General features: G+C 49.9%; 1 protein-coding gene across 1 annotated transcript in view; it reads left to right on the top strand.

Moving 5' to 3' along the window:
- Nucleotides 1-2,586: 2,586 nt before the first annotated feature.
- Nucleotides 2,587-15,504, top strand: part of PRSS57 (serine protease 57) — a 33,169-nt gene continuing 20,251 nt past the window's right edge. Inside the window, exons 1-3 of the mRNA XM_085638547.1 lie at nucleotides 2,587-2,728; nucleotides 6,737-6,893; nucleotides 13,705-13,849. Coding sequence (XP_085494673.1) covers nucleotides 2,662-2,728; nucleotides 6,737-6,893; nucleotides 13,705-13,849 — 369 coding nt within the window. The 5' untranslated portion in view covers nucleotides 2,587-2,661. The remainder of the gene's footprint in view (nucleotides 2,729-6,736; nucleotides 6,894-13,704; nucleotides 13,850-15,504) is intronic.

Below are 15,504 nucleotides of genomic sequence, written 5' to 3' on the forward strand. Positions count from 1 at the left end.
TTTGAGTCAGGCCCTTAGTTTCCTGGTTTCTTGGGTACAGTGGCACATGGGTACAAAAGACCCTTTGGTGCAAGGATTTCAGGGTATGAGGGTTTTCACATGAGGGAAGCACGTGGTTTGAGGGGGTCTTGGGTACAAGGGGCCCGTAAGATTCGTGGGTGAGAGGGACCCTGAGTCTCAGGGGGCCATGTGCACAAGTGTTCACTGACACGGGATAAATATCGATCTAAAAAAAATTGAGTATAAAATATAGACAACAAAAAATATCGACTCCTATACTTAAACAGGTAAGTACAAAAATATTGGTTAAAAAATAATATATATTAAATATATTAACTATTAAATTAAATTTTAACAAAATAAAATAAATGTAATATACATTTAAAAAATATAACAAGTAAACTTAATATAAAAAGGATAACCACACACAGATAATTATTTATGCATATATATTCACTTTAAAACAATCAATAAACTATTATTTTTAATTTATGTTAAAAGTTTAAAATTATATAAAAATATATATCAATGATTTGAAATCTAAAAAAACTAAAATCTATAATAAATTAAAACATTAAACTATTAAAAAATATTTAAGCTTACATTTCACAATACAGTCAGTGCAACATAGGGAAAGTGTTGGATAGCGGAGGGGTATAGTAGGGAAAGTGTTGGAAAGTGGAGGGGTATAGTAGGGAAAGTGTTGGATAGTGGAGGGGTAAAATTTACTATTCCAACTCCAGTGAGTGCAACAGTAGGGAAAGAGTTGGAGAGCGTAGGGGTCAAAATTACTATTCGAACTCCAGCGAGTGCAACAGTAGGGAAAGTGCTGGATAGCGGAGGGGTATAGTAGGGAAAGTGTTGGATAGTGTAGGGGTAAAATTTACTATTCCAACTCTAGTGAGTGTAACAGTAGGGAAAGAGTTGGATAGCGTAGGGGTAAAAATTACTATTCGAACTCCAGCGAGTGCAACAGTTGGCAATGTGTTGGATAGCAGAGATGCAAAAATTACTATTCACCCTCCAACATTTAAAAAAAAATAACAATTAAGAAAAAATATAACCATAAAAATTTTTTATAATATTTTAGAAATTGTAAAAATATATAAAATATATAAAAAGAAAACATATTATGATGTTAGTTACATATAAGAAGTACCTACAAATATTATATAAAATTGAATAATAAATACATTTTTTAAATATTTTTTTAAACTAGAAAATATTTACAAACAAAAACATTATTTAAACATAAATGTGTTTAATGTATTTTCTTCCCTATAACACCACACATATAACAACACACTTCAACATTTTAAATTAAATTTACTTCCATAATTAATAATCAATTCAAAAAACATTATTAAAATAAAAACAAATACACATTAATTACCTACACACACTTTAACACTATAATGTCTACAACACACAGCTAAATCAAACTGTAAAATAATAAACCACAATTCAAACTTATTTTTAAATTAAACCTATTAATATTAACAACTAATTATAAAGTAATTAAAATCTATTTAAAACCTACCCTTTACCCCTTTAAAAGTAAAAACAACACACAAAAATAAACAATTTCCCAAAATAAATATCAAATAATTAACATTAATTAACAACTATATATTAATTAATAACAAATACATGACTTCACATCTATTACTCCTATAAACACCGCAACACACACCTAAAATTAATTACAGTTACCATAATAATTTTTGTATTAATTTAATGTCAATCAACAAATAATTAATAAAAAGTTAATGAACTACTTAAAACCCTTTACCCCTGTAAACCCCAAAACACACACCCAAAATTAATTACACATTACCATAATTAATAACCAATTAATTTATTATAATTAATTAACAACCAATTATTAATTCATCAATTGAAAACAAATTACTTCCCATCCTTTACACCTGTAAACCCCAAAACACACACCTAAAATTAGTTACACAATTACCATAATTAATTACAAATTAAATAATGATGATTAATTAACAACAAATTATGAATGAATTAATTAATAATAAATTACTTTACACGTTTAACACCATAACATCTCAAGTAAGCAAATATTAATAAATAATCAATTAATTTAATATAATTAAATTACTTACCACCCTATTCCCCTATAAACCCACAACCTGCTATGGAACTAAAAACGCACAATTCAATTTATTTTTTTTAATAACTACTTAAAATGTAACATATATTAAAAATACGAAAAATTCTTATGCAAAAAAAATACATCACATACATTTAAAAACATATACTAAAATACATAACACTAATTAAAATATCGATATTTTTAACAACTATATTTTTGCAAACGATTTTAAACACTTCGATATTTTTAAAATCGAAATTACTTACCGTAATTCCATATTCTTGACCACGATATTCTTGCTGTCAATATTTCTGAACCACGATATTTCTGACTCGTTATTTGTGCAACTCGATATTTTGAACTCGGTATTCTGTCTGCACACCGTGCACGAGACCTAGGGGCATTTCGCCACCACCAGCAGAGTTTGTTACTCCAAACCACAAGACCCTCCCACATCCTGAGCTATGAAGTGCCAGGAGGGCAGTGCGAGGCCACACTGCAGAGCCCAGGGCCAACAGAAGGCTGGGGGTACCAGAGACAGCATGAGGCCCGCTGCCCCCCTCCTCCTCCTCACAGCCCTCTCCACTCTGGTGACTGCAGCCACAGCAGGTGAGGAACCCACCGAGCTGCTTGAGCGTCACTGGGGCTGGAGAGCAGAGTTTGGTGTGTCTGTGTAATGTGCACTGGGCAGGGTCTTTCTAAGGGCTTAAAGTGGGTGTTCTGAGCGAGCTCTGAGTGTGCATGAAGTGTGCTCTGAGTGACCGAAGAGTGAACTTAAGGCTGGCGAGGGTGTGCTTAGATGGTGTTCTGTGAGAACCCTCGAGTGACTGTGCTCTGAGTGACCTACAAATGAAATTAAGGGTGGTGAGAATGTTCTCAGCGTCGCCTATAAGTGAGAGTCCTTTGCGAGTGTGCTCTGAGTGTCCTACGAGTGAGTGTGCTTTTAGAGTGTGCTCTGAGTGACAGAAGAGTGAACTTGAGGGTGGCGAGGGTGTGCTTAGAGGGTGCTCTGTGAGAACCCTCGAGTGACTGTGCTCTGAGTGACCTACGAGTGAACTTAGGGGTGGTGAGAGTGAGCTCTGATTGTGCTCTGAGTGTCCTATGAGTGAGTGTGCTTTTAGAGTGTGCTCTGAGTGTCCTACGAGTGAGTGTGCTTTGATAGTGTGCTTTGAGTGATATACAAGTGAACTTAGGGGCGGTAGGAGTGGGCTCTGAGTATCCTACATGTGAGTGTTTTTAGAGTGTGCTCTGAGTGACCTATGAGTGAGTGTGCTTTTAGAGTGTGCACTGAGTGTCCTACGAGCGAGTGTTCTTTGAGGGTGTGCTCTGACTCACAAAGCACATTCACTCATTTGCCAGTCAGAGCACACCCTCAAAGAACACTCACTCGTAGGACACTCAGCGCACACTCTCAAATCACACACTCTAAAAGCACACTCACTCGTAGGACACTCAGGGCACACTCTCAAAGCACACTCACTAGTAGGTCACTCAGAGCACACTCTCAATGCACACTCACTCATAGGCCACACAGAGCACATTCACAAAGCACATTCACTCATTTGCCAATGTGCTCTGTGTGGCCTATGAGTGAGTGTGCATTGAGAGTGTGCTCTGAGTGACCTACTAGTGAGTGTGCTTTGAGAGTGTGCCCTGAGTGTCCTACGAGCGAGTGTGCTTTTAGAGTGTGTGATTTGAGAGTGTGCTCTGAGTGTCCTATGAGTAAGTGTGCTTTGAGAGTGTGCTCTGAGTGACCTACGAGTGAGTGTGCTTTGAGTGAACTACAAGTGAGTGTGTTTTGAGAGTATGCTCTAAGTGTCCGATAAGTGAGTGTGCTTTGAGAGTGTGTGCTTTGAGGATGTGCTCTGAGTGTCATTCGAGTGAGTGTGCTTTGAGAGTGTGCTCTGAGTGATTTACGAGTGAACTTAGGGGCAGTGAGAGTGTGCTCTGAGTACCCTACGAGTGAGTGTGCTTTGAGAGTGTGCTCTGAGTGTCTGAGTGAGTGTGCTTTGCGAGTGTGCTCTGACTGGCCTATGAGTGAGTGTGCTTTGAGAGTGTGCTCCTAGTGTCCGAGTGAGTGTGCTTTGCGAGTGCGCTCTGTGTGGCCTATGAGTCAGTGTGCTTTGAGAGTCTGCTCTGAGTGACCTACGAGTGAGTGTGCTTTGAGTAACATACGAGTGAGTGTGCTTTGAGAGTGTGCTTTAACTGACCTACGAGTGAGTGTAATCCGAGATAAGCCCCCGGTTCTCGTGAGGTGTGGCCCTTGTCACCTGCTAGGCCAGGTGCATGGTGTCACACAGCACCGCAGCACCGGAAGCAGGTACCAGCCAGCTGATGTCAAGGGAGGCGGGGATATCTACTTTATAGAACACATTACAGAAATGTGCGGCACTTGGCCGGTTGTCTAATATCACACAGCTCAGTAGCGCCTGTTGGGGGACAGGGCAGTTGGAGCCGTTTCCTAAGCGAGAGCTCTTGTCGGGTGTGGGACCACTCATTGGTTTCGGGGTGCCGGACACCCTGGGTGTGGGCTGGAGTCGGGCGGGTGGGTGGCTGCTGTACTGAGCCCCAGCTCATTGGGTTCGGAGTGCCAGACACGTAGGGTCTCTTTAGGGGATGGGAACCCCACACCTTCAGTTTCGGGGTGCTAGGCACAGGGGGTTCTTCAGGAAGTGCGAGGCTGCTGTACTTAGCCCCACACCGTCAGTTTCGGGGTGCTAGGCACACGGGTGTCTGCAGGGGGTAGGAGGCTGCTAAACTTAACCACACACCATCAGTTTAGGGGTGCTTGGCACAGGGGGATCCTTAGGGGGTACGAGCCTGCTGTACTTACAGGGGGCTGTTTATGGACAGAAGGTTCCTGTTTCTGTGCTGGGCCCCAGCTCTCTGGTTTTGGGGTGCTAGGCACAGGGGGCTCTTTAGGGACGGAAGGTTTCTGTTCTATGCCCCAGCTCTATGGTTGTGGGGTGCTAGGTAAAGGGGGCTCTTTAGGGGCGGAAGGTGTCTGTGCTAGGTCCCAGCTCTTTGGTTTCGGGGTGCTAGGCACAGGGGTGTCTTTAGGTACAGATGGCGGCTGTCCTAACTCAACGCCATTGGTTTCGGGGTGCTAGGCACAGGAGGCTCTTTAGGGACGGAAGGTTTCTGTGCTAATCCCCAGCTCTTTGGTTTCGGGGTGCTAGGCACAGGGGGCTCTTTAGGGATGGAAGGTTTCTGTGCTAATCTCCAGCTCTTTGGTTTCGGGGTGCTATGCACTGGGGGCTCTTTAGGGACGGATGGTTTCTGTGCTAGGCCCCAGCTCTTTGGTTTCGGGGTGCTAGGCACAGGGGTGTCTTTAGGTACAGATGGCGGCTGTCCTAACTCCACAACATTGGTTTCGGGGTGCTGGACACAGGGGGTTCTTTAGGGGCAGAAGGTTTCTGTGCTAAGCCCCAGCTCTTTGGTTTAGGGGTGCTAGGCACAGAGGGTACTTTATGGGGTGGAAGGTTTCAGTGCTAAGCCCCAGCTTTTTGGTTTCCGGGTGCTAGGCACAGAGGGTACTTTATGGGGTGGAAGGTTTCTGTGCTAGGCCCCAGCTCTTTGGTTTCGGGGTGCCAGGCACGGGGTGTCTTTAGTTACAGATGGCGGCTGTCCTAACTCCACACCATTGGTTTCCGGGTGCTGGACACAGGGGGTCCTTTAGGGTCGGAAGGTTTCTGCTCTAGGCCCCAGCTCTTTGGTTTTGGGGTGCTGGGCACAGGGGGCTCTTTAGGGGCAGAAGGTTTCTATGCTAGGCCCCAGCTCTTTGGTTTTGGGTGCTAGGAAAAGGGGTGTCTTTAGGTACAGATGGCGGCTGTCCTAACTCCACACCATCGGTTTCGGGGTGCTAGGCACAGAGGGTACTTTATGGGGTGGAAGGTTTCTTTGCTAAGCCCCAGCTCTTTGGTTTTGGGGTGCTAGGCACAGGGGGTTCTTTAGGGGCACAAGGCTTTTGTGCTTGGCACCAGCTCTTTGGTTTCAGGGTGCTAGGCACTGGGGGTTCTTTAGGGGTAGAAGGTTTCTGTGCTAGGCCCCAGCTCTTTGGTTTCGGGGTGCCAGGCACGGGGTGTCGTTAGGTACAGATGGCGGCTGTCCTAACTCCACACCATTGGTTTCGGGGTGCTGGACACAGGGGGTTCTTTAGGGACAGAAGGTTTCTGTGCTAGGCGCCAGCTCTTTGGTTTCGGGGTGCTAGGCACAAGGGTCTCTTTAGGGGCGGAAGGTTTCTGTGCTAGGTCCTAGCTCTTTGGTTTCGGGGTGCTAGGCACAGAGGGTACTTTATGGGGTGGAAGGTTTCTTTGCTAAGCCCCAGCTCTTTGGTTTTGGGGTGCTAGGCACAGGGGGTTCTTTAGGGGCACAAGGCTTCTGTGCTTGGCCCCAGCTCTTTGGTTTCGGGGTGCTGGGCACAGGGGGTTCTTTAGGGACAGACGGTTTCTGTGCTAGGCCCCAGCTCTTTGGTTTAGGGGTGCTAGGCACAGGGGGTTCTTTAGGGACAGAAGGTTTCTGTGCTTGGCCCCAGCTCTTTGGTTTCGGGGTGCTAGGCACAGGGGGTTCTTTAGCTGTAAATGGCGGCTGTCCTAACCCCGCACCTCTTTGGCACAGGGAAGCTGCTGCGCGGCTGGATCGTGGGGGGCAGGGAGGCGGCCCCCCACTCCCGGCCCTACATGGCCTCCATCCTGCTGAACGGCCAGAACCTCTGCGGGGGCGCCCTCATCCGGCGACGGTGGGTGATGACAGCGGCGCACTGCTTCGACGATGTGTGAGTATTGACACCCATCTCACACCCTTTCTGTACCCCACCCCCTTCTCGCCCTCCCCCTTTCTGAAAGCTTTAAGGTTCATGGGGGGTGGGAGGGGTGTGTCATGTAGGAATCCAACCAAACCAGGTGCAAATGCTCCAAACATGTAATACAAAAATATACCGATTAGGTGATGGTCCGAAAAACTCCTCCCCTCCCCCTCCCAGACTCACTGGACGTTGCTCGATCCCCGCGCGGCGGTCAGCATAGGACGTACCTTGAAATATGAGGAAACTGTAACCATGGATGGGACCCACCGAGGAAAGCTTAACTGCTAGCTAATGACAAGTATAGCTCCTCACCCCTCCCCCACACTTCTTGGCGCTGCGCCCGAGACAAGGTAGTGCACCTCTGTGGTCACTCACACCTGGCCCCATAGCCCATCCTGCATAGGGTGACAGCGGACACAACTCTGTCACCCAGGCGCTGCCTGCAGGCGAGGCGCTCGTCTGATAAAGCGCTTTGACGCTCCTCCACTGCGACCGCCCTGCTCCTCGCAGAAGAGGTCGCTCCCAACGCTGCTCCCTGCTGCCCTTACCGCCAGACCGATAAGTGCTTCCTGCCTTGCTTGCACAACTTATTGCATTTTACCTGCGCAGATTAATTGCATTTAAACCTGATTGTAGCGCTTGACTGCTTTGCCACTTAACCTGCCCACAGATCGTAGCGCTAGACTGCCCTACCTAATTTGGATTTGCTTTTATTTCTATCTGCTCGCGCTCGACGGCGTCGCATTGCTACACTGTAGCTTTCTAGTGCCAAGTAACTCTCCATAGCGCTTAGCTGCCAAGGTGCGCTTGCACTCGAAGCTATTCCGATTGCGGCCATTTTAATCGCACTGGTGTTGTTGTTGTTTAACCTCCCTGACCTCAGCCCCTCCCCGCTCCCGCCTCCCAGCTGACCACCCCCTCCCACGGATACTGCACTCCTCTCCCTTCCGCCCGAACGCTGTGACCGCCCTGCTCCTCGCAGAAGAGGTCGCTCCCAACGCTGCTCCCTGCTGCCCTTACCGCCAGACCGATAAGTGCTTCCTGCCTTGCTTGCACAACTTATTGCATTTTACCTGCGCAGATTAATTGCATTTAAACCTGATTGTAGCGCTTGACTGCTTTGCCACTTAACCTGCCCACAGATCGTAGCGCTAGACTGCCCTACCTAATTTGGATTTGCCTTTATTTCTATCTGCTCGCGCTCGACGGCGTCGCATTGCTACACTGTAGCTTTCTAGTGCCAAGTAACTCTCCATAGCGCTTAGCTGCCAAGGTGCGCTTGCACTCGAAGCTATTCCGATTGCGGCCATTTTAATCGCACTGGTGTTGTTGTTGTTTAACCTCCCTGACCTCAGCCCCTCCCCGCTCCCGCCTCCCAGCTGACCACCCCCTCGCCCCTCCCCTTCCCAGTATCCATATATGACAGTCGCACTTGCGCGCAGCGTTCACGCGCAGCGCCTGCGCCCAACCCGCGCCGAAGGTGCGCCAAAGGTAAGCCCGTCTACGCCCGTCCGCGCCTGGACCGCGCCCAGCGCCATACCCCCTGTCCCTCGCGCTGCCCAGCCCTCCCGCATTACCTACGATGCCGCCACCCTCCTAGCCCTCAACCCCGGTCGCGCCCCCAACTGCGTCCAAGCCGCTCCTGGACACACTCATGGACCTTTCTCCTGCTACTCCTGCAAATTCAGCGGCACCGACAACATCTCCGCTACGACCACACCACAGACTCCCGACCCCAACCACCTACAATGCATCCTTCTCAACACCCGCTCGGTCCACAGACACGCCATTGACCTATGGAATCTACTAGACACCATTTCTCCAGACATCGCCTTCCTAACGGAAACATGGATGAACGCTTCCTCCGCACCAGACATCACCATTGCCATCCCTGAAAATTATAAGATCACTCGCAAAGACCGTACCAGCCACACAGGAGGAGGAATCGCTATCGTCCATAAGAAATCAATCCGCATCTCAACCAGCTCTGACGCCAACCTCGAACACCTTCACTTCCAGATCCACATCGACCCCAAAACAACACTCAGAGGCACTCTCCTCTACAGACCACCAGGACCCCGCGCAAAATTCAGTGAAGACATCACGGACTTCATCACCCCTCACGCGCTCCCCTCCAAAGACTACATCCTTCTGGGAGACCTCAACTTTCACCTTGAAAAGATAAACAACCACAACACCGCCACCCTCGTGAACAACCTCGCCAACCTCGGACTTAAACAACTAGTCACTTCCCCCACCCACATCGCAGGTCACACACTCGACCCCATCTTCACCTCCAGCAATCATGTCTCCTTCAGCCACACTACGGAGCTCCTATGGACCGACCACAGCTGCGTTCACTTCTCCTACAACAAGCCGAAACCCATCAACCACTCCCAACCTACCCTGCAAAGAAACTGGAACAAAATCACCACAGACCAAATCTCCGCATCGCTTCTTCGAAACTCCCCAGCCCTCTCATCTAACGCCAACGAAGCCGCCGCCAACCTCACCCTATGGTTATCCAACACCGCCGACACCTTAGCTCCACTGAAAAAACGTCAAAGCAAACCTGGCAGCAAGAAAACCTCATGGTTCAACGATGATCTCAAGAAGTCCAAGAAACTCTGCCGCTCCCTTGAAAAGGCCTGGAAAAAAGACCCAACCACCAGCACCAAGGACGCCTTCAAAAGCGCCACCCGCACTCACCACCAACTGATCCGAAAAGCCAAGAAAACAGCATTCAAGGATCGACTTGACAACAACGCCCACAACAGCAAGGAACTTTTCAACATCGTCAAGGAATTTTCCAATCCCTCGGCCAACGCCAACGACATCACCCCCTCTCAAACCCTCTGCGACTCCCTAGCCTCTTTTTTCCACAACAAGATTGCAGACATCCACAACAGCTTTGACAACCATCCCGGAAACCAACCCACCCTACCATCTGCTGAACATCTTCCCCCCGTGAACACCCTTAACGCCTGGAACCCAATCTCCACTGAGGACACCACCCGCCTGATGAATTCCATCCACTCAGGATCCCCCACAGACCCATGCCCTCACCACATCTTCAACAAAGCAGACTCCGTCATAGCACCGCACCTCCGAGACGTCATCAACTTCTCCTTCAACTCCGCTACCTTCCCAGAAGACTGGAAACACGCTGAACTCACCGCCCTTCTGAAAAAACCAACAGCGGACCCCACCGAACTCAAAAATTACCGCCCCATCTCACTTCTTCCATTCCCAGCCAAAGTCATCGAGAAAGCCGTCAACAACCAGCTCGCCGCCTTCCTCGAAGCCAACAAATCCCTCGACCCCTCACAATCTGGCTTCCGAGCAAAACACAGCACTGAGACCGCCCTCATCGCAGCAACAGACGACATTCGAACTCTACTGGACAATGGAGACACAGTCGCCCTCATCCTCCTCGACCTCTCTGCAGCATTCGACACAGTCTGCCACAGCACCCTTCTACAACGCCTCAATAACATCGGAATTCAAGGAAAAGCACTTGAATGGATCACCTCGTTCCTCACCGGAAGAACCCAGAGAGTCCGCCTTCCTCCATTCAAGTCCGAGGCCTCTGAAGTCATCTGCGGCGTACCTCAAGGATCCTCACTCAGTCCCACCCTCTTCAACGTATACATGAGCCCCCTCGCGGCCATCGCACGCCAACACAACCTCAACATCATCTCTTACGCGGATGACACTCAACTGATCCTTTCCCTCACCAATGATCCCAGCACCGCCAAAACAAACCTACACGAAGGAATGAAAGAAGTTGCCGAATGGATGAAACAAAGCCGTCTGAAACTGAACTCAGACAAAACAGAAGTCCTCATCTTAGGCACATCCCCCTCCGCTTGGGACGACTCCTGGTGGCCGGAAGCCCTCGGAAAAGCACCCATCCCGACAGACCACGCACGGAACCTTGGAGTCATCCTGGATTCTTCACTCTCAATGAACAGACAAGTCAGCGCCGTATCCTCTTCCTGCTTCAACATTCTTCGCATGCTCAGAAAAACATTTCGCTGGATCCCCTCCGAAACAAGGAAAACAGTCACCCACGCTCTGGTCACGAGCCGACTGGACTACGGAAACACCCTCTACGCAGGTACCACCGCTAAACTCCAGAAGAAACTCCAACGAATCCAAAACGCCTCAGCCAGGCTCATATTAGACATCCCACGCAACGAACACATCTCTGATCACCTTAAAGACCTCCACTGGCTACCCGTCAATAAGAGAATCACTTTCCGACTGCTTACCCACGCACACAAAGCACTCTACGACATCGGACCAGATTGCCTCAACTCTCGGATGTCCTTCTACACCCCCTCCCGCCAACTTCGTTCTTCCAGCCAAGCCCTCGCCACTGTACCCCGCATCAACAGGACCACCATGGGAGGCAGATCCTTCTCATACCTGGCTGCTAAAACATGGAACTCACTCCCCGCTTACCTTCGCCTCACCCAGAACCACCCAGCGTTCAGAAAGCAGCTTAAAACGTGGATATTTGACAAATAATCCTCCTCCCCTTCCTAAGCGCCTTGAAACCCTCTGGGTATGTAGTGCGCTATACAAATTTTATGACTTGACTTGACTTGGCATGAACCGCTACCGTAATGCTTTACAGAGAAGCTGTGGCTCTCGTGACCTCGCTCGGAGGTCAGTCCCATAGTTCGACGTTGGTGCGCGCCCCAAAACTGCAGCCAGCTGCAGAGGCGCTGCTGACTCGGCGCCGGAGATCCACACGGGTCCAAGGTGGGGGCGGGGCATGAATCGAGCTGGTCCAATGAGATCGCACTAGTCCTTCACTTCTCATCACTTCTTTAATGATTTGTTTCTTATCGTTACTTAAAACACCCATTGAACACGCAAGTCCTTCCGGGCTACAGCTGGCACGATTACACCCCCCCCCCCCCACACACATGATGTAATTACAAAAATATCAAAAACAGCGAATTGTGTATAAGCATGAGTGATAATACCCGGAGTTTGTGCATCATAACTCATGGCCTCAATGACCCGGAACCCCAGTGACTCTCTTCATAGGAGTTACTTAAAATATGTGTAAAGGGTAATTGTCATGTATCCATCATAGCATTGCATTGAGGCGTGGGAGGCATGCCCATCACTTCCGGTGTCACACGAGAGGCGTTCACGAGGCAGTCAGGCAGATATAGGAGGAAGGAACTAAATGTGCAACACAGAGTAAAATATCATCCTCTAGAGGGCGACACTACACAACAACTCACTCACGCGAATCAGTTAAATGAGAGACCTACAGAATGACCGCCACACGGTCCCAGCCGGAGTAACGGTTCACACGGCAGCGTCTAAACACACATACCATGATGCTTGCTACACCAAGGGCCACCAGGGGCGCTGCAGACAGCAAGACGCGAGAGCGGCTCTGTGGAGTACCGCACGGGACTCCTGGAGATGAAAGGAATGGAGACAGTCTCACCGATGACAGTGACGAGGCTGCAGCGCTCGTCCTCACTGGCTAAAACGCGGTTACACACCTCATCTGAGCCGCAGTACCCGCACTCACAGGTGCATCACAGGGGGCAGGAAACGGTCTCTCCATCTCTTCTTCTCTGTTACCCCTCTCTTGCTGACATTCTTTCTTGAACTGTCTCTCGCTCTCAGACCCTCCATTCTCTCTCTCTGTCTCTCTCTGTCTCTCTCTCTCTCTCTCACACACACACACACACACTCACACTCTCTCCCTCTCGCTTTCTCCCTCCCTCCCTCTCTCTCTCTCGCTCTCCCCCTCCCTTTCTCTATCCTTCAGTCCCTCTCTCTACCCCTCTCTCTCTGTCTCCATCATTCAGTCTCTCTCTCCCTCATCTCTCTCTTTGTCTCCCTCCCTCTCTTTCTCTCTTTCTCCACTCTTGCTCTCTCCCTCCCTCTCTCTATCTTTCAGTCTCTCTCGCTCTCTCCCTCCCTCCCTCTCTCTCTCCTTCACTCTTTCTCACTCTTGCCCCTCTCTCTCGCTGGCATTCTCCCTCCCTCTCTCCAGCCCTCTCTCCATCCTTCAGTCTCTCTCCTCTCTTTCACTGTCTCTTTCTTCCCCCCTCTCTCTCCCTCTCTTTCTCCCTCTCCCCCTCTCGCTGTGTCTCTCTTTCTCCCTCTCTCTCTCCCTCTGTCTGTGTCTCTCTTTCTCCTCCCTCCCTCTCTCTTTCTCTCGTTGTGTCTCTCTCACTCGCCCACTCCCCCTCTCTCTTTCCTCTCTCTCTCTCTCTCCTCTCTCTCTCTCTTCGATCTCTCTCCCTCTCACTCTCATTCGCTCTCTCTCGTGGGTTTTTCTATCTCCCTCCTGCCCCCTCTCTCTCCTTCCCTCTCTCTGCTCCTCTGTCTATCTCCCCCTCTCTTTCTCCCTGTCTCGCTCTCTCTCTCCTCTCTCTCCCTCCCTCTCTCCATCCTTCAGTCTCTCTCCCCTCTCTCGCTAGCTATCTCTTCCCCCCTCCCTCTCTCTCTCACACTCTCCCTCCTTCACCCTCTCTCCCCCCTCTCTAAGTGTGTCTCTCTCTCTGTGTGTGTGTGTCTCTCTCTCTCTCTCTTTTTCTCTCATAGGTTTTCCATCTCCCTTCTCCCTCCCTCTCTCTCTCTTCCTGTCTCTCTCCCCCTCTCTCTCTTCACCCCCCCCCCTCTCTCTCTCTCTCTCTCTCTCTCTCTCTGTCGCTCCCTTGATTCGACAGCTGCTAAATCGACTCACCCACGCCCGATGACGGTGTCCCCTAAGTGTCTCCTTGTTCTGTTGCCTCAGGCCCCCAGACATGGTCAGTGTTGTGTTGGGGGCTCACTCCCTCACTGCACAGGAGTCTTCGCGACAGACCTTCAAAGTTCAAGCCTCCATCAGTCACCCATACTATGACCCCAAGTCTGGCACGAATGACCTGCACCTGCTCAAGGTAAGTCCCGTGGGCTTCAGGCTGCAGCCTCGTGTCAAGCTGACCTTTGACTCCTTCTCTGTGTGCCTCTGTCTGCTAAACCTCTGCCTTACACCCTCTCAGCAGCGGCTGTACACACTCAACTCCTGCGTTACACCCTCACACCCAGCTGCTGTACACACTCAACTCCTGCGTTACACCCTCACACCCAGCTGCTGTACACACTCAACTCCTGCCTTACACCCTCACACCAAGCTGCTGTACACACTCAACTCCTGCGTTACACCCTCACACCCAGCTGCTGTACACACTCAACTCCTGCCTTACACTGTCACTCCCAGCTGCTGTACACACTCAACTCCTGCCTTACACCCTCGCACCAAGCTGCTTTACACACTCAACTCCTGCGTTACACCCTCACACCCAGCTGCTGGACACACTCAACTCCTGCCTTACTACCTCACTTGCAGCTGCTGTACACACTCAACTTCTGCCTTACACCCTCACACCCAGCTGCTGTACACACTCAACTCCTGCCTTACACCCTCACACCCAGCTGCTGTACACACTCAACTCCTGCCTTACACCCTCACACCCAGCTGCTGTACACACTCAACTCCTGCCTCACACCCAGCTGCTGTACACACTCAGCTCCTACTCCTGCCTCACACCCAGCTGCTGTACACACTCAACTCCTGCCTTACTACCTCACTCGCAGCTGTTGTACACACTCATCTCCTGCCTTACACCCTCACACCCAGCTGCTGTACACACTGAACTCATGCCTTACACCCTCACACCCAGCTGCTGTACACACTCAACTCCTGCCTTACACCCTCACACCCAGCTGCTGTACACACTCAACTCGTGCCTCACACCCAGCTGCTGTACACACTCAACTCCTGCGTTACACCCTCACACCCAGCTGCTGTACACACTCAACTCCTGCGTTACACCCTCACACCCAGCTGCTGTACACACTTAACTTGTGCCTCACACCCTCACACCCAGCTGCTGTACACACTCAACTCCTGCCTTACACTCTCACACCCAGCTGCTGTACACACTCAACTCCTGCCTCAAACCCAGCTGCTGTACACACTCAGCTCCTACTCCTGCCTCACACCCTCACACCCAGCTGCTGTACACACTCAACTCCTGTGTTACACCCTCACACCCAGCTGCTGTACACACTCAACTCCTGCTTTACACTGTCACTCCCAGCTGCTGTACACACTCAACTCCTGCGTTACACCCTCACACCCAGCTGCTGTACACACTCAACTCCTGCCTTACACCCTCACACCCAGTTGCTGTACACACTCAACTCCTGCCTTACACCCTCACACCCAGCTGCTGTACACACTCAACTCTTGCGTTACACCCTCACACCCAGCTGCTGTACATACTCAACTCCTGCCTTACACTGTCACTCTCAGCTGCTGTACACACTCAACTCCTGCCTTACACCCTCACACCCAGCTGCTGTACACACTCAACTCTTGTGTTACACCCTCACACCCAGCTGCTGTACATACTCAACTCCTGCCTTACACTGTCACTCCCAGCTGCTCTACACACCCAACTCCTGCCTTACACCCTCACATCCAGCTGTTGTACACACTCAACTCCTGCGTTACACCCTCACACCCAGCTGCTGTACACACTCAACTCCT

This window comes from Triturus cristatus, chromosome 12, assembly GCF_964204655.1.
Source record: "Triturus cristatus chromosome 12, aTriCri1.1, whole genome shotgun sequence".
NCBI lineage: Eukaryota > Metazoa > Chordata > Amphibia > Caudata > Salamandridae > Triturus > Triturus cristatus.